At 37.3% G+C, this 22480-nt stretch overlaps 1 protein-coding gene across 1 annotated transcript in view; it reads right to left on the bottom strand.

Moving 5' to 3' along the window:
• Positions 1 to 21679, bottom strand: part of RHOT1 (ras homolog family member T1) — a 22930-nt gene extending 1251 nt beyond the window's left edge. The window contains exons 1-18 of the mRNA XM_010002781.1: positions 21608 to 21679; positions 19384 to 19465; positions 18611 to 18654; positions 17763 to 17816; positions 17366 to 17418; positions 16724 to 16832; positions 16054 to 16155; positions 14616 to 14714; positions 14084 to 14192; positions 13050 to 13170; positions 12310 to 12394; positions 11780 to 11925; positions 11111 to 11211; positions 10744 to 10874; positions 10321 to 10404; positions 9339 to 9471; positions 8948 to 9026; positions 7477 to 7599 (exon numbers count right to left, since the gene is read on the bottom strand). Of these exons, the coding sequence (XP_010001083.1) occupies positions 7477 to 7599; positions 8948 to 9026; positions 9339 to 9471; positions 10321 to 10404; positions 10744 to 10874; positions 11111 to 11211; positions 11780 to 11925; positions 12310 to 12394; positions 13050 to 13170; positions 14084 to 14192; positions 14616 to 14714; positions 16054 to 16155; positions 16724 to 16832; positions 17366 to 17418; positions 17763 to 17816; positions 18611 to 18654; positions 19384 to 19465; positions 21608 to 21679 (1727 nt within the window). The remainder of the gene's footprint in view (positions 1 to 7476; positions 7600 to 8947; positions 9027 to 9338; positions 9472 to 10320; positions 10405 to 10743; positions 10875 to 11110; positions 11212 to 11779; positions 11926 to 12309; positions 12395 to 13049; positions 13171 to 14083; positions 14193 to 14615; positions 14715 to 16053; positions 16156 to 16723; positions 16833 to 17365; positions 17419 to 17762; positions 17817 to 18610; positions 18655 to 19383; positions 19466 to 21607) is intronic.
• Between the last annotated feature and the right edge of the window lie 801 nt (positions 21680 to 22480).

The following is a 22480-nucleotide window of genomic DNA, read 5'->3' as shown; positions in this document are numbered from 1 at the left end:
CTACTTGTACTTTCTTCTCCCAAAAGTTTACTGACAAGTAGCAAGTAATATTTTTCCAAAAGCTAGATTCAAAAGAAGGACCATTTATAAATCCCTTTCTTCCCAGTACAGTCACAAGAACAGCAATAGAAACAGTCATCCAATACCAAGCTGGAAGCAAAGAGAAAGTGCTAGTGAAACAAGCAGTGATGATGGCATCAACAGAAAAAGACAGGATGTAGTAACATTATGAAGTGACTTTATGACATAAAAAGCCACATCTTGCATGACAGTAGAGAGCCAATGACCTAACTCCCAAATATTGCAGGAAGTCTGTCAGCATGCTCAGTTAAACACATCTAGCCATCCTCAAAAGTAGTCTCAAGTATGACAGCTTACCATAAAGCAGGAGCTACCACTTAAAACAAGTTATCATAAATGCCATAATTTAAAGCACAAGAAGGGGCTCATGTTTGAGCTATTACTCAGATCAGACTTTGTCTCCCTTGTGTATGTCGTGCTGGCAGAGCACACCCATGGGACAGGCTAGGGTGGTGGAATATTTTTGTGGACAAGGGCGCCGTGTATATTTGTATATTCGAAGGGACAATGAGTCTGTTTGGGCACAGAGCAGGAGATGGGGTGTAAGGAGACCACCTCCTCTGTGGAAAATCCTGGACGTATGCTGTGGCACCAGTGGGAGACCTGTACTTGGGTCAGTGCTGAACCCTGGCAGAAAACCCCACTATGGAAGTCCTGCAATACTGGGGGCAGTTGCAGAGTCCTCCCATAGTAAGGATTGGGACCAGCTGAAACCTGCTGGCCGAAGGGGAAAGGCACTGCTGTTGGCTTGTAAAACTGCTATAGGAGCTGCAGGAACGTGCGGAGGAATTAACTAAACAAGTGAGAGAGTAACATGCTACAGCAGTAACACAGGCATTGCTTACTGACACAAAACAACATGAGGAGTTGGCGGAGAAACGTGCCAACTTAGCCCCCACTTTCCAGTGCGTGCGGCACCTCAGCGCTGCCCGCCCTGCCCGCAGGAAATGGGGCTGAGGGACCAGGCACTGGTGACAAGGCCACAGTGTAATCCCAAGAACTGGGATGGGAACATTTGGGATAATAGTGAGTCAGGGGACTTAGATAATGGTTTGAAAACAGAGAGGTGTGGGAGGGGGCAGATGTGCAGCCCCAGTTGTTCTCCAAGAAGCAGTTCAGGTGCCATTTACTGGCCAGTCTGTAAGGAGGAGACATTCTCCACCTTGGATTGGAGGTGCAGGTGAGGGCACATTATGGGGTTGTAGGCAGCAGACCTGTAGCAAAGAAAGCAGTGTGAATTTCAAGTTTTCTTGTCTTCCTTTTAACAGAATCTGTTTTTAAGTGTGGTTATTTTTTCCAAGATATCAAGAAGCCTGCTTTCTTTTTTGCTGCCCCTCTAATCTCTCTTGCACCTGTCCAGGAATTTCATCTTTAGCAAAAGCCCCTGGCTGTGATAGCTGCAGGACTATGAAGCACAAGGAGCATACAGAGATCATACACGATGCACACGAGTTCATACAGTATGAACTGCAGAGCTACAGCAGACAAGCTGTTCAATAAAACAGGAATTGTTACTTGCTGTCAAAATACACAAATTAGTTTAGAATATTCCTTAGTAGACATTTGCAGGAGGGATATAAGCCATATAATCAGTGTACTGTTATACCACATGCTGAAGAACAGGCTCTTTGATACACAAACAGTGAAACACAGCTAGTCTCTAAAAAAATCCTGATCTTACTCAAGAACACCTTGCTTGGTTATGGAACAGATAAAATTAATTGAATGCTGCATGCATTAGTTGTTCTACAGCTGGTTTTAACAACCTCTGCAAACTAGATGTCAAGTGGCTTGCTGGGGGGTAGAAAGGGAAAAGGCAATGGCAAGGTCACCTTATTTTGGCTGTTGTTACCTGTCTTCAAGTACACGTGGACCAAGAGATGACTCCATGAAGATGGAATCTTCTACAGAGCTGACGGCGTGCACCTGCTGCATAATATTGCTCTCCTCGTCTGCTAACAGCATGGCCCCCAACTCAGCTATGTAGGGTCTGAACCTTTTTATACACACGCACAGTTTGCAGTTCACAGCACATCCCAGTAACAGAGCAAGTGTCTGAAACGTGCTCAAACAACAAAGCCCAGAGAATTTACAAGTTTTAGCCACCTAGCCCCTGACTCTTGTGCAGTTGTTAAAAACTTCGCACTTCGGGAAAAACAGAAATAAATTCAGTCGGTACTTCTGATAAGCTAAGTAAAAAATTACTATTTTATATAGCTAAATGCCACTGTTTAAAGGACAAAGAAAACAGCTTAAGAAACTGAACCTCTTCCCACTCCATCTCCAAAGCTTGAACTTTCAGGTTACGACAATACTCCTGGCACCACATGCACGAGCTAGAGCACCTGTGCTAAACACACTGGAATGACTCCAACACATCAGCCCTAAAACTGACAAGATCTCATTACTGTTAATAATTCAATTGAAAACTGTACTGTATCACTACTAGGAGCTTTTTTTTTTTCCCTAGTAAATGACTATAAAACACTTGTATTCAGATCTGTCAATTATAAACATCATCAGTGGATGTAAAATAAATCACTTGTAGGTAACATGATTTTAAAAGATTATGTGACAAGTGCTGTTGAGTGTGTATTTGTGTAACTAACGTTGAACTCTCAAGTTTAATGTGGTTAATTCAAATGCCCAACTATTTGTCTAATTTTAAAACAATCCCTTTAAAAGTGTCAATCAGTTCAAATTGCATATGAATGCTTTTGCATTGCCTCATAAAGCTCTCTCAACATTGAGATTTTCTGATTCCTGTCTATAATTTGCCTTGTTTTGACTTTTCATATGTCCATATTTAATGGTATGCAAGAAACTTGCTGAGCATGCTTCAGCCTTTTAAAAAAATATATTCTCGGTCATTATAAAATCCTCTTCTCATATCTAAAGGGAGGGTAAATTGACTCTGATCCCTTTTCTAAGCCTACGACTAACTCATTCTTTCATTTAAATCAAGGCAGGGATTGGTCTTATAACCTCAAGGAAATCTACCAACTTCAGTAAGAAACAATGAGGACCATCTGAACATCTCGGCCCAAAAATCCAAGTTCCAAAAATACTTACTGAAATCCAGAACCTCATGGATGACTAATTGCTTTAGACCATTAAAAAATTCAAATTTTTCTTCCTTAAATGTTCCTTATGCTGCAATAAACTCCATTTTTCTAACTTTGAGCCCTATTTTTTTTAACTGGCCTTAAAGGGGAAAAAAAATAAATCTGTCTGAAACAATAAAAAAGGATCAATGTTCATTTCCAGCACAGGTTCTTTGACATAAAGGTGGCTATAATGCAGAAAAACCTTTCCCAATACACACAAAAAAATTCTACTGCTTCAATAAATAATGTTCACATTTAATTTCAGTGTGGTTTGGTTTATGAAACTGATTTTCACCACTGCTACAAATTATTAATGCCTTGTAGTAAGAAAGTAACTCTGAGTTAGAAAAACTACTCTGAGAGTTAAATTTATGTGTGGATGGGCACATATACACACAGAGCAGTAGTTAGAACTCCATGAATGAAACTGTATTTGAAACTCTTTCTTATTAGTAATAATAACTAGCTTTCAGACTTCCCAGATTGGTGTGTATTTAATTATAGAATAAGTTCTACACACGTAAGAAAATCTAGAATTTTTTTACTTTGGCATAAAATTCAGATTTTTATGCAGGTTTTGGAAAAAAAAAATATTTTTATTCAATGTACCCTTAAGAGTGAGTCAAGCAACTAGTAACTTATTGCATAAGCTCTTTGGAACCTGTACAGTCTTCCAAGTGGCTTTAACAACTCAAAAGAAGTTTGCAACATGCACTACAGAGGTTAACTGAGCATGCCTGTCATGGTTACACAGAGCTGCTGAGCTACGGGCCAGTACAGACACTTCTCCCCATGTCAGCAGCAAGGGAATCCCAGCTCTGGGAAGGTTTAACCTTAACTACAGAAGTTCAGAAACATTTCTCTATTAACTACACAAAAGGATTTTAAAAGCAGAGAGGTGAGGCCAACAGGCTGGTCACGAGGCTACTCACACTGAAGTTACAAGCAAGTGAATGCAGCCAGCAAGCAGCAGCAGCCTGCTCCCACAGACAGGAGGTTCTAACAACACAATGTAAGCAACTGAATTCCAAAAACACCACGTAACTCCCTTCAGGCACGTATTTTTCTAGGATGTAAAGCATCTCCAGCAGTTAGAATTTGCCCCCATGCATTTGTCATCTAAAATGTGAGAAACTCCCAAGTGCAGTCTTGTTATCTACAAAACCTAAGTGGCAATTCAACATCTTCTCTTTGGAAAGAAATCAGGGGACACAGCTTTGCAAACTTCTACTCAGTATGGGGAATAAAACAGCTCAGAGAAGGGGGAAAAAGCGAAGTAAAATATTGTTATATGGTCTTAATTTGGGGGATACCTAAGTATAGAGATAAATTTCTGCTATTTAATTGCAGAACTGCAAATTTAATGGCAATATACTATAGCTTTGAAAAATAATGTGTGTACACTGCACATAGTGAATAATAAATCCTGAGTTAATACTCTTAAAACTTACCCATTATTATGGAAAAATAAAACTGTTGTCTTAATTTCAGAGGGAAGGTTTTCATAGAAAAAAAAAGTATCTTACAAATAACTCCTGAAACAACCACATTTTATATACAATTAGAACTTCACTTCTACAATATTTTAAAACTTTAGAAGAAAGAAAAAACATGTTCTGAGGTATCTTCCTCATTGAGCACCACAATTCTCATGCATTAGAATTTGGAAGTGAACTTAGCTGACAAAAAAATGGCACTACAGTACAAGCAAAAGCCAACAAGTGAATGACTAAAAACCAAGAAAGCAGAAAAACACACAAATTTATGCTTTATAGTAAAACATTCAGGCTCATCATTAAATAAATGGTTAGAATGACATAAGCAGAAGCCTTTAATAAGAGAGGTAAAAAAATGTAGCATAAAGAGTTTAAGTGCCAGCCAGACAAATACAAATGAATACCTAAAGAACAAATTAAAAATATAAAAATAATACAGGACAGTAACAAGCCTCATACATGCATGTATATACTGCTTTGAATTGAGTGCTTTCTTCCTCAAAGAACCAATGAAGTGTGATACTGGGTAGTTCAAACCAACAATCCTGTTCCCGCACAGTAAAATTCTCCAAACTGAACTTCCACAAAGCCCGAGGCCAGTCTCTGAAGTTTGTCGGCAGAAGAGCAGTGGAAGGTGCTGTGCTGGTTTGGGGGGATTTTTGGTAGAGGGGGAAGGGCCCCAGGAGTGGCTCCTGTAACAAGCTGAGAAGCTGCCCCTCCTCCAAACCCAGCCAAGGAGACATCAGAGGGGCAATAGCTGCCATTAACATACGAAAGAACTGAGGTAAGAGCTGAGCAGAACCAGTAGTTAAGTTATGAGCTGAGGTGGAGAGGTGAAATGCAGTGCTAGGGTGAAGATCCGGATGGTTGGTGAGGAGGAAGGAGAAGAAGGTGCCCAAGCAGAAGTTTCTCTGCAGCCCATGGCGGCTGTCCGCCTGCACCCATGGAGGAACGTGGTGGAACATTCCCTGGGGGCACCACGAGGGGTGATCTTGGATTTTGTGGCCAGTGGACTCTGATTATGCAGCTGTGGAAGCCCCCGGGCCAGGGGAGGTGCCCGAACAGCCTGTGACTCTGTGGACCTGGTGGGAATGACTCATGGAGGAGTTGGTGGAGGACTCTGCATGGGAGGGACCCCGTGGGGAAGCAGGGGAGGACTGTGAGGAATCCTCCTCCATGAGCAGGAGGGAGTGGCTGAGTTACTACAAAGAGATTCTAGCAAGTAAGCTTTCCTTTCTGCAGGGTCAGTGGAAGAGTCTACGATTAGTTCTCCTTACCTTGAATTACAGATTTTATTAGGCACCAGTAGATCCCTATGTTTATTCCACACTATCTAGTGACAAGGTGTGGCATGACAGCATCCCAAATCTCATAAAAATAATTCAGTATCTCAAGCCCTTGAGAGTGTTTCAGAGGAATGAAAAACAGCACAAGGCCATACAGGTGAGTGCCACAACAGCTTCTGTAGCAACCCATAACCATCCAATATTGAAGAGCTGGACATTTCTAGAAGTGACTGCTGAATCAAGTTTCAGAGGGACAATATGCAAAGAGATGGCTCTCTGAAGGGGTTTTTGTCTAAGGGATCACTGCTGTAGAAAAGATGCAGGATGAACAGTCTCACTCATATTCAGTGTCCTTTCCTAAGCTAATGAGTTTTTCAACCTCCTCTGAACTCTCACTCTGTGGTTAACACTTCTGATCTTAGATTACAGTGGTATTTCACAAAGATGACCAATGCTGTAGGTGGGTGTATCAGTAAGCTTCTTATATGCGTCTAACTTGCATTTAAAGGAGGCAGCCACTCTTATTTAGTTAGAGCAGCTACATCTGAAAACAGTAAAAAGTACTAATATACATGGACCAGCACAGCAGTGTTTCAGGACATGCTAACAATAGTCTTTAAATAAACATGTTAATCATAGTCATCTCCACGAATCAAAATTACCATCTAAGCCTCCAAGAGGGCTATAAATCTTGGAACCACTGCACTACAACAGTTGTTGGGTTTGAACTTCCATGTGCTGGGGTGCAATGACAAGTGCTGAGGTGTTAGTGAGTCCTGTGATGACAACAGCCTGCAGTGCACACAAGACAAGGTACAGTCCTGTTGTCAATGCTGAAAACAAGTTCTCTCTCTTTACCAATTGTTTTCCAAAGTATCTGCAAACGCAATTGCTTAACCATTTACCAATTCTTACATGTTGCATTCAATTCAGAGAGGAACTGGATGTTAAAAGCTCTAGTTTTGTTGGTCAGGGTTTTTTTACCCCCTTTGTGCAAATCAAGCATAACACACACACACACAAATTCTATGAATTCCCAAATATTAACTAGCAGTCAACAAACATGTTATACAATGCTGCTAGAAGTTAAGCTGTACCTTTAGGAAAATATTTGTGTAACTGATACTGGAGAGGTACTACCTCTAATCTACATAAACCTATAATGTCTCAAGTGAGACATGTTACACATATTTATAGACACCTCTTAATGTCCATCATTAGTTCCCTGAAAACACAGGCTACTTCCTCCACAGTATTTTTGCAATCACTAAGTGCCTGAATTAACTACCAAATCTAATATTTCAAAGAAATCACTGGACTAAGCTTGAAAGACCGAAAGTACCTTCAAGTTAAAGTCTGACAATTCTATGACTGTTATTAATTATTTGCCTATTTAGTGGCTATGGAGTGAAAAATCTGCAGTATATAAGGTTACCAATTGCTTTTTCAAAAAAAACCCTTTAATTTAAAAGCACACCTGGGTACCTAGTAAATAAAGTTAAGGACCTGTTAAGAACTGCAGTGAAGAGTTTGTTCTTTACAGATTGTAGCAAGTCTGAGTTGAGGAAGTTCTTACAGATGCAAAATGTGCACCTGTTGCAGGCGCACATACAGCGTAACCGGGCATGGCTGCGAAAACACACAGAAGGACAGGAGTTGAAATCTTGCTCATAAAATCAGGTGCACATTAGGACTTTGCCACAACCAAGAGAGGTTTAGGAATAAAAGGTACATTTGAATGAGTAAGGAGAGGAGAAAAAAAATACACTGGGTTAGCCGGGATACAACTACAGCTGTGCAGAATTTTAAGGTCAGATGTTCGACATCTTGGGTATTTTGGCACCATACACAGATCTTAACAGGAAAGCACAAATAGGCATGAAAACGTTTGCTGAATTTATTTTAGTTTGTAAGGAAAGCCTCTAAGGGCTCTTGAGTATGTCTGCACAGCCATAGGTAACACCCCTTTTTAAAAGGAAAGGGAAGCCACGTTGTCTACCACTTGGAATGCACACTTTACAAAGTGACAGTTCCCTCTACTTTTCCCACCCTAACAAACCCACATGCTTGAAAACTAAGGGAGAAGCAGGAACACTGATATGACAAGACATTTGGTCAGTGCTACACTTTAGTGTTTCCCTGTACTTCAGTGCTATAAAATAAATACAGGAGAACAAAAACAAAATAAAAGCTTTACAAATCTAATTAAATAAATTCAGTTTCAAGTATTAGTTTTAAAATCCTACTACTTTGGGTGAAAGTGACATTACTTCTATTTAATTTAAAGCAAATGTCAGCTGTCATACTAGACTCCCATCTGCTGTAATAGTTACGTAGTTCATCACCATATTAAAAGCTCCACCCACCAAAAAAAGGGATGCAAAGTGAGTTTAGCAACAGTGAGATGTGTAGTGAAGAACGTGAGCTTAAGTATCTTCTACCTGAAGCCCAAAAGGTGTTTATATATTTTTAATAGAATTTCTATAAGATAATTCATGAACTGAATGGTAATACACAGTAATAAACACCCTGAAAATAAAAAAGCTTCAAGCAGTGAGTTGGCAGAACTCTGGTTTACTAAGGAGTGTCATTACTTGTGATCAACTATCAAACTGAGCTTGCAACAAGGATTGCAGTACAACTTTTATTCACAAGTATCTCAAAAATACCCAAGATATGAATACTGACTTACTGAGTGCATCCACAGGAAGCACTTGAGAGAACCCTAAATATTAATTGGAGTTTGTAACACCAGGTAGATGGAGTAGTGTAAATACCTTGGCAACTACAGCTGACACTGGTATGTTAACACCAACTCTCCTGATTTGAAATAAATTGAAGATTCTTCTCAAGTCACTTCTATCTCTCTGTTGCTAAATCCCAGTGAGGCAGTTCCATCCTCGTGGCTAACAATGACATGCAGTGGTACTGAGTGTGAACCATGCAACATGAGAAGTAGAGCAGCTTAAATACTTACGGATACATGGCCATAGTTGTCAGTTTAACAAAGATATCCTTGCTGGGCTCACCAACAGTATCACAAGTGAAGGCTTGTGCTGCAAATTCAATGAAAAGAAGTGAAAGAAAGCATGTATGATACATTCAGTTTGGAACAGCCAGAGTTGAACTGATTGCAGCAGCATTAAGATATATTCATTGCACTGAAGTCAGGAATTTCTTGAAGCAAAATGTTTTATATAGGCAAGTATATGCTACTTTTGCATCAATAATAGAACTGCATTTTTAATCCATCACTCATATGTAACCAGCACTCATAAATAAAAAATCTTTTAACTAGAACTTCTGTACAGGACCAGTAACTTATTGTCAGTGAAGAAAGATACGTAAACCCAAAGGCTTGTCTATACAAGCTATACAAACCTTAAAAATTGTGGCACAGTACTCAAAGGACTTGGGGTTACTGACATCATACACCAGACAGACAGCATCACATATGGTCTCAGCATCAGTTACAAATTCAGAGTCACTAACATTATGTAGCTAGAAAAAAAGATGGTCAGAGAGGAAGAAAAGCTTTGTCATTATGCAGTTAGAAAAATTTTATAACTTTCTTTTTCTTGTAATTTTTCTGGCTCATTTTTATCCTTAGGAATAATGGACTGACAATAGACAGAGTTAATGAAATAGTAGGAATTTACCATACAGCAACCATGTGAGGTGTTAACATCACATCTGCAGGCGATCAAAACCTCACCATAAAAAGTTTTATTTACTTCTAACCCAAAGTCAAGATTCCCACCAAAAGTGGTGCTCAAACTACAGAGGAGAACCACAGAGTAGTAGAGGACTAGATCTTTGAAAACAAAGAAAGGTATCATATTATCATAAAAGAAAACTACAGTGGAGCAAACTATAAAGAAAGTATTTCACCCACTGAAGATAAACTTTAGCCATCCGAATCACCCTACATGACAGATTCTTCTCTACTGAATAGGCATCTTGCCTGCTGATAACATATGTTATAATCTGATGCCCTGCAGCATAAACGTAATGCCCTGGGTTCTGTGCAATTTAGGTCAAGGTTTCAAAGAGCAGATCCTGAACAGGCTCAGTTTAAAACATATGTTATAATCTGATGCCCTGCAGCATAAACATAATGGCCTGGGTTCTGTGGCATTTAGGTCAAGGTTTCAAAGAGAGCAGATCCTGAACAGGCTCAGTTTAAAGTATTAGCAACATGTAAAACCAGAAGTTTTGTGAGCCAGAAAAGGATGGAGAATCCACATTTATTAAGAAGAAACAATTAAAACAGTTTGCAGAAAGCTCTGAATAATTCACTGAATTTTAAGATTAACCAGTCACATGCAAACAAAAATGAGGCAACCTTACCAGCAAGTATTTTTCCTGCCCATATACATAGACTGTATTAATGGCATAGTAAGATTTGTGCTCTGCACGTATTTGCCTCTGTCTCTGAAAATGCAGAATTTCGTGTTAGACCACAGCAACTTGCAACTTTAATTTACATTTGAACAGCTGTTTTACTCCACTTATAAGTGAATTAAAATTACAGTAATCTGGGGTTTCTTTGGCAAGTGAATGCATAGCTCTAAACCATGATATACAAGGCATTCTTGCATGCTAAAGCCATTAGTGTATCTGAAAAAAGCCAAAACAAACACTTCCAGTATTTTTATATTTCCTCACAGAACTCTCCAAACTCAGTAATAATCAGCAAAGCCCTAAAATCAATTGCTCTTGCAGTCTTACTCAACAGCATATATAGGTGAATGTAAGCAAAAGGTTTCTTACCATTAGATTTCTTCCAAGAAGAGACTGAAGAATTCCACTTTTCCCACAGCCTTTCATTCCAACAACGTTACATCGGAAAACATTTCTTTGAGTCTGTTTCTTCTGCAGGTCTATCTTTTTATCTCGTGTTACTTTGAAAAAAACAGAAATGTTTTTTGCAGGATGTACATGCATGTATGTGAAAACATGAAGTAATTGCCCAGTTACATTAAAATGCACACAAAATAATGAAAAATATGAAATCAAGGATTTTACTTACGCAGAAAGTAAAAAAAGACTGTAAGGGCAAAAAGTGGTTCAACACTATTGTTGAGCAGATTTCTAAATTTAAATTCCTAAGCTGTACCAATTTGTTTCTTTTTATTACCTGTAATTGCTGATGCTTGAGATTCTTCTTCTGCAAGTATTGAATAGCCTAAGTAACCCAGGTACTCCAGGCAACGTTGGACATCTAAATATGTGGTTAGTCTAGCAGAGGGGACAAAAAGAAGTTTCTAAATTGTTAGCATCCATGGTATCAATTCTTTACACCACTGAAATTATTTTTCCCTCCTGTCTCCAGGCTGGCATAAGAAGTGTTCCTGGCACTATGCGATACACAAGGACAAGAGCACTCTGAGGGTGGCAGGTTTACTACTCAGCAAAACACCACAAAGGTAGTACTTGCCAAGGCCTGCCAAGCTACACTATGCTTTTTTTCTTCAGCAAATAATGTTTTCCTCATTTTCTCTATTTTCAGTAGGAAAAAAACCCTCATTATTGAACACCAATATTCATGCCATCTCTAAAGAGCAGAAATAAGTCAGCAAGACTCAAGGAGATTTCTACATTTTGAAGAGACATTTGTTGATAGTTAGCACTAAATAGTGGCCAAATCCTGAGCGGGTTATAACAATTGTCTGAAGATCAGGCCACTGGACGGATGTAGCATCTTGACTGCTTGGGTCAATGTTCAGCTATTACACCTCCACAATCTACAAAAGCATTATTATACTCAAGAGTTCTCAGCTACTAAAATGTAAGGGATCAAACTTACGTCCACTGAGAGAGAAACCCTTGGTATGTAATCCACCCCCTCTCATTTGTACAAACAGTGTTGTTAACATCTGGTCCCCATGGCATATAAGGGAAGACTTTGAACAAATCTTTCAATTCATCAGGAGACAAAGCACAATCTCTATCCTAAAAACAAGCACATGATATCAGACAAAAATCACCGAATCCACCTCTATTGTAACTTAATATTTCCTTGTTGCACATTTGGCAGATTCTAGAAACTGGCTGTAAGAAACTGAGCTGCTTTCTTTATATTCATTGTCCTTTTCTTGTTTTTAAACAAGACTACATATATGAGCTAGTTAAAAAACTGGCAGTACAACCAGAACTGAGCTATAACTGCCAACTCTCCTGGTAGACAGAAACAGAAATGACAGGCTTGACTGTCTATCTTCAGCCAGAGACAGTTTCTGAATGAAATGACAGAATGATAAAAACATACTTTCTGTAAGCAAACTTGCTAGAAAATTAAGGCTCTGAAGGACACACACACTCCAATTAAAAGCTTACCAAATCATGTTTATCAAAAATACTTTGAAGAAATAAATATGCATGATGATTTAATTCTGTTGTGCAGTCTGCAGGAATTCTTAGCCTGTTGTTTGAAAAGAAAAACAAATAAAAGAAGTGTTAAGTGTGTTTATGAAATATAGAGTATTAAAACTCAAAGATTTTTTGAATTACAACAATGGCTATTTGATCTTTGCATTTAGCTTTAATAATTTATCCTTAAATAGAGATCACAGCACATATTTTTATGGGAATCATAAAAATTAGGAGTGTCTTTCTATTACATTATATATAGCTATGTAAAAATCAGGTTTTTGTTTGGTTTCATTGTTTGGGTTTTGTGTTTAGTTAGTTGGATTTTTTTAAACAGAAAAGAAGTGACAGAGGTGGTTGATGCTTAACTTTTTAATTTGGGGATTTTCAAAGGATTTCAAGTGCTATGAAAAGATTGACAAGCCTCTTCTAATTTGTTGCCACACACAATAAGCAACTGCTCAGATTTATGGTCCGGTTTTGTATTAAGAGTTTCTTATGCCAACTTGTACAGAGAGCAGCACATGATTAGGCACAAGAGGCAGTTTTTTTCTTTGTCATTTTCAGTCACATGAAGAATTTGGCTGGCAGATCACAAAGTAAGAGAGATACTTGACATAAGAACATGTTAAACACACTACAACAGTAACACTTTCCATAAACTAAATGCATGTAAGTTGAAGAAAGCTAAAGTAAGTGATACCTACGGAGGAAATAAGTACTCTGGTGTAAGCTCCAAGTCATCATCGTATCCAAAGCGACGTAGAACAGTCCAAGTTGTTTCGTGCCTTCCTCGCTGAATGAAAAGTGTGTGAAGAAAAAGAAAACCTAAAAATCAAATGATGAAATCTTAAGGCCCTGAAGTGCTTTATCTGCTACAAGTATTTTTAATAGACTTGGTTATCAGACTGCAAACAGAAAAAGCCTGAAATAAACATTCAGATTTCGAACCTTCTCAGGTGACTTACAGCATCATCTACACAGACTGAAGGTTCAGAAATAATTTGTAAGTGTCCTCCAAGGAACTGTCCCCTTAAAACAACCCACTTGGTTTTCTGTTGTTTCTTTCTTTCAGAACTAACATTTTAAAGTAAGTTGGCTGTATGAAAAGATAATGATGTTTTCAACACCTTAGAATAGTAAGCCTTAGCAAGAAGCCTGCAGAGTAGTCTCAGGGAAAACTGCCTTTAGTTTTCCTGTACCAAAATAACTGAGTAGGATTTTTGCTTAACACTTTCCAGGGATTAATGAACACTGAGATTTCACTGTTTAGTAAGGCTATGCCTTAAGATTCCCACACTTCACCATTTCTCACGAGTCCTATTACATGTGTAAGCTCCACAAGCAAAGCAGTTACACTGATGCCCAGAAAGAAAATGTTTTTCTCCTTTCATTTTTGCCATATGCTCTAAGCAAATCTGCACAACAGAGCTGTCAGAAGGCTGGCAGACACTACACCTTGCTGACAGGTGTTGCATCCAGCAAGCCTAGAGACAAGATACAGATTGATCTACAAGACAATCTCTTTTGAACCAATTATTTGGATTCCAAGCTCTGTAATAAGAAGAAATACCTTATTTTAGTCACTCTGATATTCCTTAGTTTAATAATTATTTGAAATCATACTGCTTTTGTAGTCTAAAAGAATCAAAGTAGAGATCATATTCCAAAAGACCAGCTTTTTAGGTAAGAATTAACAACTGTATAAAGACAGATCTTTTAAGAGTTATACAAAGGTTACCGTTTAATGTTAATCCATTATCTGCAACTCCATCACTTAGGTGTTTCCTGACTACATTCTTTACATCTTCCAAAGCTTGAGATGGCAGAGGTGTATTAAAACAAATTCTCTAACAAAAAACAAAAAGAGCATGTTAGGACCACTAGCTATTAAGCTGGACAAACAGCATGTTCTGTATGAAATGCAGCCTTAAATGCTCTGATAAAGGACTATTCACTTTCTTAGTGGACATAAAGGTGTACAAACTTCATTTTGTTCCATTTTTAATTAGAAGCACTGAGGCTTGTACATTTAAATAGTTTTTATTTATTTTGCTCTTGAACTAAAACTTGAACAATTGTAAAAAATAAAATTTAAAGCATTTCTGTTTTTACGGATCCACTCTTTTAAGCTGCATTTGACACTTTTAGTATTTAGGCCAAATTCCTTTACAATTCACCTTGCTAGTCTTCCTTCAAAAACAGTAACTTGTTTTTCTAGAATTATATAGTTCAACTACTAAGCATGGTGAAAAGATAAGCAAAAGAGTTACCTGAAAGAAGCTGAGCTCTGCATCACTGAGAGTACCATCATTATCCTGATCAGAAATTCTAAAAATGCGAGTGAGTGCCTTAATACAGGCAGGTTTCATCTAAGGAATAAAAGAAAATTCAGTACCTTTCTGGGCTTGAATATAACATAAAGACACAGAAACAAAAAGCAAGAGGAAACTAAATACTGATCTAGCAAATCTATATCCATAATTTCACATTAAATGTCTTTTTCTTCAATTATTATAAGAGCCTCAAGTTCTTCTCAAGCTGCAGGTGGCACTACTTAGTTAAAAAAAAATCAGTTCTCTAAATTCAGTCTTACTGCTACAAAAAGCTTCAATATAATTAACTGAACGATTTTTTTTCAAAAAAACCCCACTTTTTGATGGGGAAAAAAAAAAGATCCCTTGCAATCCCAGTGTCTTCCAAAAATATACAGCTCTAGAACTACAGTTAGCTCTTTCTAAAGAAGCACACTACCTCTAGTCACCATTTCAATTACAGCTTTAGAAGGCCTCAAACACCAGACACTAAGAATCTTCACAGGGCTTATTCATCTACCAGCAAAGCATAGATCATAGGGACTATCTCTATGACAAAGGAACTGCTGGGATACCTTCCAAGTGAGGGAAGACAGACAGTGGTAATTCTCTCCCAACAACTACAGTGATGAGGGACTCTTCTCTTCATAGAGGTCACCCAGATTGCACAGAGATTGTTTTTTGGGAAACCAAAAAGATTTCAGCACAACAATTTTATCACAACATTACTAACTTGTAAAGACAATTCTCATGGAAGAAATCAAAACAGTGTTATTCTCTAGTTCCCTGCTTAACAAAGTAGTTACGACTGAAGAAATATTTCTACTGCCTAAAACTACACAAGTGTTATCTTCAGAGATTTTATTTGTAATTGCCCATAAAATTTATGTTTTAAAAAAAAAAAGCTCCTTTGTAATATGTTCAACTAACTACCTGTGACACTTAAAAACCAGCAACATCACGTATTTCTTATCCCTTTTGCCGAAGTCTCACTAGATGCTCAGAAAAGTTACTCTCTTTAAATCTGATGAAGTCTGGGGTATTTTCCCTTAAATGGAGTTCCTGTGAAATGTACATTCAAAGGAGAAATTAACTGAACACATGATTTTGTTCACATTAGGTTTGGCTTAAAGCCATTAGCAAAGCTTCTCATTTTACTTAGTTCACACAGGCAACAAAAAACTGTCATCGCTTGCAGTGAAGAGGAAAGACAGATCAGATTAATACAAGGCAGAACAATCACCATGGTTCTGGAATGTACTGCCTGACATTTGGGGGTAGGGTGGTGGTAAGAGAACATACTAAGAAATGCAAAACGCACTGACAAGGAAAGAACAGGAAAGTTACTAAGCTCCCCCCATATTGTATTAGTTCTTAAAGATCTACGTACAAATACCTCTTTCTCCTCTGGGCAATAAAGAGGGCCTGTAGGATGCAGAACAGCTTTCTGTGCATAATAAAATAGCTCAGATATATTCTTCAAGTTTTTGGCTGAACACTGAAAGAGAAATCCTTATATTGATTACCTAGTTTCTCGACTACTTGGCGATTTCTTCTGAAATTTAAGCAAGCATCCAACTTTTAAAGATTAGCCCCCTCTTGTGCGTACAATGCAGTGTTGGAAAAAAGACATCCAGCCCCTGTACCGATTGGGTAATTAACAGAGGGCATCTCACAACTACAGGATGTCACACCAAGAACAGAGAAATCAAAAGGTTGTATCTACTTTGGAAACAAATAATAAAAAAAAAGAGAGAGAATAAAGAGAGGCATATCCACAAATTAATTCAATTTTTAATCCTTTACAGACATCTGTCTGGCATAATATTAAATTTAAAACACTTGCTAAAGGCAAGGATGTGAGGTGACTAAATTGTGAGGAATTTCACAGTAACTTTTGATTGTAGTCTTCTCTAATGAAAAATAACATATAAACTCACATGGACTGATACTTGAACATTTTCTTCTGAACAAAAAAATAATTATCTTCTCTATTAAAAACCTGCCCTACATACATGGCAAATATCTTTTTGTTACTCACACTAACTTCAGAAAGTCTTGCATACCTCTACACAGGTTTCTATCTCTGTATATTGATTCATAATGGGAAGGATAGTTTCCATACTGCTATCTTCCACTAGATCAGACTTGTTTCCAACTAATATAAGAGGCAGCCTGAAAACCAAAAAAAAAAAAGCATAAGAGCTGTAAAGACAGAGAGGTAAAAGGATCTATTTTAATTCAGCTTTCTGTCTCACACCAGAAGCCACTGCATTATCTTCATGATGTAATTAAAGATGACTGGCAGGCAACAGGCAAAACTAACTGACAGTTTTAAGTCAGTTGTTTTGATATACACTTTAGACAGGAAAGTACTTGCTGATAATACAAAAACTACACAGTTAAACACAAAAGTAACTTATCATATTGTTGTTACACAAACCCAGCATCAACAGAAAAGCTATACAGGCCAAACAAAAATAAAAATATAAACACACCTGGTAAAAGGTGCCCATGAAATTGAAAAGAAATAACATTGCTGACATATGTATCAGACCTACATACTTTAAATCTCTTGTTGCTTGGACTTCTTATATAAACTTTAAGTTTAGAATTGGATTTCATGAAACAATTAACATCTTGAACACTGTCCACTGACACCCATCAATGTGCAGCCTAACTCACACTTCTCATCTTTACTTATGCACCTGCTATCTTTGTCTGTCCTTTCATTGATGAGAGGAATCCATCGACTTGTTACCTAAAATGGGATCAAAAACATGAAAAATGAGAAAAATAAAAAGTACTCAACTGTGCACAAGTTTAACTACAACCACTGCTGCTTCTTTCCCAAGAGGGCACATATTTACCCACAAAGGAGGAAAATAAAAACTGGAGTTGAATAATTAGCAATTTTCTCAGATCACTGAAGTGCCTGAAAACTCAGGTGTTGAAAGGGACCAGAAGAAATAATACATCTGTACACTCCCTGACCAACTTGATCTCAAGCAGTGTTTTGCACATTTTAGATATCCAGTACAGTTTTCAGCTGTAATTGCCAACAATAAAGTGCACAATAAAAAGAAATAAAATGTGTTTCCATACCTTATCGATAGAATTCTTGTTGTTAACAGCATATACTATACAAATCACATTTGCCTAAGATGAAAAGAAAGGAAAGGCATGGAAATCCACTGTTTATGGTCTCTGGAGCAACAGAGACAATGAAGAACCATACATAACAACAGCAGAGAAAGAACAGTTGCAACATTAGTCAAAAACTATGTGTCCCTGACCCATTCAAGGTGTTTGTAGCCTGAACAACAGCTTAAACCAAGTAATTTTTATGTTGAGAAGTGCCAAAACGCCTGCCTCGGAGTGTGAAATGCACAGCTTATGCCTGCAGGGAAACCTATGCTACCAAGAAATCTAAACTGAAGAATCACAATTTGCAGCCTCAACTCAAGTACCAATCTAAATGTCAAAAATGGAATGCATGAACATGACAGACTGTGCATAAAATGTACAAAGGTGCTCAAAAAGAACTGGAAATAGGAAACAGAAGGAATTATAAAGTTACCAAGAATCCTGTGCTATCCATTAGTGCAATGGTACAACATGACAGAAAGAAGCTAAAAGGATCTTTCTAGAGTAGGATTATTTCTTTACTGAAACTGTCAATCCTTTGGCCTTCTGATTACAAGTTACTTAGGTTCTGCCCTTCCACTGGGAAGGAAAAAGCTTAAGATCTATCACCAACACAGTGGCAGTACCTACTTTGCTTCACTAAAGGAAGGTTTACTATAGCACAGGGCACAAAACAAAACACCAGGCAAGAAAAAGCAAGAGAGGTTTTAATTTAAACTGGAGTCCAACTAATGCAGGGAACTTTGAAGGGAAAGCTTTCTCCAAAAGCAGAAACTATTTCCTAGTAAACACTAAAACACACTTACCTGTGATATTTCATGGTAAAGCTGCTCATCACTTTGCTCTGCTTCTGCATTCAACAGAATAAGCCATTTGTTAATGCTAAACATTTTTGCAAACAAAACTGAAAAACTTAAGAAACTGAACTAGGGTATTTCACTGTACTCAGCAGAGCCTGTGAAAGCTCATTATTTAAATGTGTCTTTATAAAATGCACCAAAGTGCTTCTGCTACAGCAATAGCAAAACTGATCCACTAACTCACAAGACAGGAACAGGTCTCTTGCACAGAAGTCTTTCAGCAGCTATTTTAAAGAGGAATAATTGCATCTGTAGACAGGTTCTCTCTGGAATAAGTCACAGTTTGCATCCCCCTACATTTTTCTAGCTGTGTAGCAGCTGCATGTATTTATCACAACATAAGAGCCTGTTTATCTAGTCAGTAAGGTCATGAGATTAGAATATATTGAAAAAGAAAAAAACAACATATGAAACTGACACAAAAGGATAGGGTAACCAAATGGAGACATTTGGAAAGAGGTAGAATATAAGGTATGTCCAGTCTCCTGCCTCATAGTAAACTCTTTGCTGAAATAATGAAAAATAGTTTTGAATGCCATGAAAGTTCCCACCTAGGTCTGCACCTGTAAATGTGTCTGTCAGACACATTTCTTCACTGGAGTTTCTACTTCAGTCTTTTCCTACATGTAGCTTTCGTCCCACACCAGTATGACTGTTAAAGAGGCTACTGACTTAGAGACAATTCCATACCCAGTCAGGCAAACAGTAACAGTCCTTACCTGAATAATCCACTATGTGGGTTGGCACTCTTTCAGGGGTGACATCAGCTGGAATGGTGATCTCTTCAGCTCGTGCTGGAACCTGGAGTTGAAACAGGAAGAAAAAGCCTTTAAAGATAATCCAGAAAATCCAGATGGTCAAAAAAAGTTGTATACTGTAACACATCTGAGAATAAGTCATCTTTAAATAAAACAGGCTACCAGTAGTTCAAGAACTTCTGTGGGGTTTTTTTGCAATATACTGAAGGTCACTGCTACCTTCTCATGTTTATTAGTCTACTTACTGAGGAAGGAACTTCCTGCAGGCTTTACAAGAAAGCAGTGTTGCTAAGGAATTCAATTAATGCTTCTATAAACTTCAAATTCACTAGACTCAACCACCTATAGAGAATTATTTTAATAGTTAAAGCTGTGAACAAAATTTGAATTGCAATTTACGTTAAACAAAAATGTCATAAATAAAAGTTCTAAAATTTGGGAGGGGGGTTATACAAAATTCAACCAATTACATCAAAGAGCTACATATTCTTTAGCAGGAGAGTAATATCAGAGTTTGCATGCCATTACTGACAAATTAAATACTGTTTAATCTATGTTTAAACATCTAAATTTTTGCAAAAGAAACCCTGTTCTTCTCCCACTGAAATCAGTACAAGAACTATCCCTGCAAACAGCACATGAACTGTTGAACAAAAAATAAAAAATTCAAGATATGGTAAACAAGTATGGCAGACAAAATACAAGTCTCAATTTTTACATAATCATAACCTGTCAACTTCTTTGTTTCTGATAGAATGCTCAACATTAAGTTCAGAAAAGCCTGCAAAGCAAAACATGATGCTAATAAAAAGTGTGTTCTGCAAAATACTAGCCATGATTGCTGGCCATTTTTTCCAGAGAACACTAGTCCACAGTCAGGATGAATCATCTTAAACCTAATTTCAATGCAATGTTCCTGCACAGCTATTTATTTCCTTTTACATGGCTGACCCATGACACTTTTGTCTTCTTTTAATAAAAAAGGAAAAGAGAAAAGCCAATCACTGGAAGAACAGCTCTTTGTAAAGCTTCAGGCTCTACTAACATCTTCATCAAGAATGATTACTGATAATTCTCAGTATATTAAAAACTATTTCAAAGCCTGAAGTGTCTGTTACACATACCCATGTAGATCTGAACTGCATGACTGACCTGCAGGAATTGTACACGTTCCCTTTCAGCAGTTTCTATAGGACACAATATTTTTTTAAAGTTATTTCTGTAATTTCAGGCAGATTTTGTTCTGTATAAATGATATTTTTTCTCTCAATATGAGTTTAGAGAAATATTCTAGATTATACGAGAGGTGAATAGTTTTACAATTCATTAAATACATCAACACAACCTGTCAAAGGAACGGGTCCCTGAGCAGCTTAAGGACAAACTGGAGTTCCTTTTCACCTTCAAGGTTGGGAACTAAATTCAGTCATGTTAACAATCTGATCTTGACTCATGAACTGTGGTAACCAACCAATTTGCATTAAACACAACACAGTGTAGACTCAAAGAGCAGCACATGATGTCTATTTTAAGACTTGTGATCAGAAGAAATAAACATTCATGTCTACATGTAAAAAGTTTAACTATTTGCAGCAGCTGCAGTTCTTTTTTTATGGTATAAAGCAAAATATGTACTGTTTGTTTTAAATAATAAAATGTCGAAGTGGCTTTACTTCTATTCTGGAAGAAAGCAGGAAGAGTTTTCAGCATTATTTTCAAGAGTCAGGAAAACATTCTTCAAAAACAGAAATAAAGGCAATGTCTCAGTTACAAAAATGGGTAAGCTACACCGTGTGACTTATCAATTCCTCATTCTCATTCAGTTCTCAATTTACCTGCTATTTCAATACAACATACACACAAAAAAGAGACTTGCCTCTTTCAGCACCTTCCCCTTTACAAGTCCCTACAGTTTCAACTGCTTAAGAAAACCTAACATTCCTCAAATAAATATAAAAAATACTTGAACTAACCACATGAAAAACAAGGAACTTAGATAAAATTTAAATTCTTAATCTTCACTTAGTGATATATTTAAACTAACCCACATGACTCTTCCAGAAGTCATCACTGCAGTTTTAGACTTTAGGAAACATTATTGTACAGCAGAGCTTATTAACTTACTCTTAAATAAAAATGCAATGAGATAGAAATAAAGTATAGAAAACAAATGAGGATGCTCTACCTCTTCTGGAAACTCTTCACTGACAAGTGACATAATTAGTGATGTCTTCCCAACTCTGGCTGCAAAAAGCATTAAAAATAGGAATTAGGTAATTTGATTTTATTATACACAATAGTGGCATCCCATCCTATAATGGGAAGTATTTTATAAACATTTTCAAAATCACCATATTACAAGCTTTTTATCTGTTCTTTAAACATACTAAATATGGATGACACAAATTCACTCACAGTCCTTTTATCATAAAACCATAGGTTCCGTTTTATACTTCTGCATTCCATCCAGAAAGGAATAAAAACCTGCTCTGTCTTATACAAAAGAATTAGCTTGTTTTAAGTTTAATACAGAACAGTTCAGCAAACAAACAAAAATTCAAAACAAACTGGAAATATATTAATACAACTTAATAAAGGGAAACCAAAAAAAAAGCCCAGAGAGAGAAATTTGTGAATGAAAGTACTATTTTTGTAGTATTTTTGATTCAGTGATTGTACTTCAGTCCTAAACTTCCAAGTATAAGAGCTGGGCAAGAAGACATGGCTCTATCATCAATGGACAAAGTCTCCAAAATCTAGTTTGACCACTTTGAAAGTTCAAGAGCATAATCTCCTTGATAAAAATGAGCTGTCCCCCACAAAACGTGAAGTAAAACCTAAACCATCAACACTTCTACAGTTAGTTTTCTTAATCCAAGAAGAAGATCATCTCTGTTTCAACATTCAACTGTATTCAATGAAATAAGTGACTCAGACTACCTGCAAAGTTCAGACTTCTTATATCACAGTTGGATTGCTTGGTTTTGAGAATCTTTAATGTGAGCATTTGAAATCAAGAGTTGGTAACTCTTCTCAAGTTTCCCCTCTCTCTAAAAAC

Source organism: Chaetura pelagica, unplaced genomic scaffold, assembly GCF_000747805.2.
Source record: "Chaetura pelagica isolate M959 unplaced genomic scaffold, ChaPel_1.0 scaffold47, whole genome shotgun sequence".
Classification (NCBI taxonomy): Eukaryota; Metazoa; Chordata; class Aves; order Apodiformes; family Apodidae; genus Chaetura; species Chaetura pelagica.
Note: the sequence above shows the minus strand (reverse complement) of the source record. Positions and strands in the feature narration are given on the sequence as shown.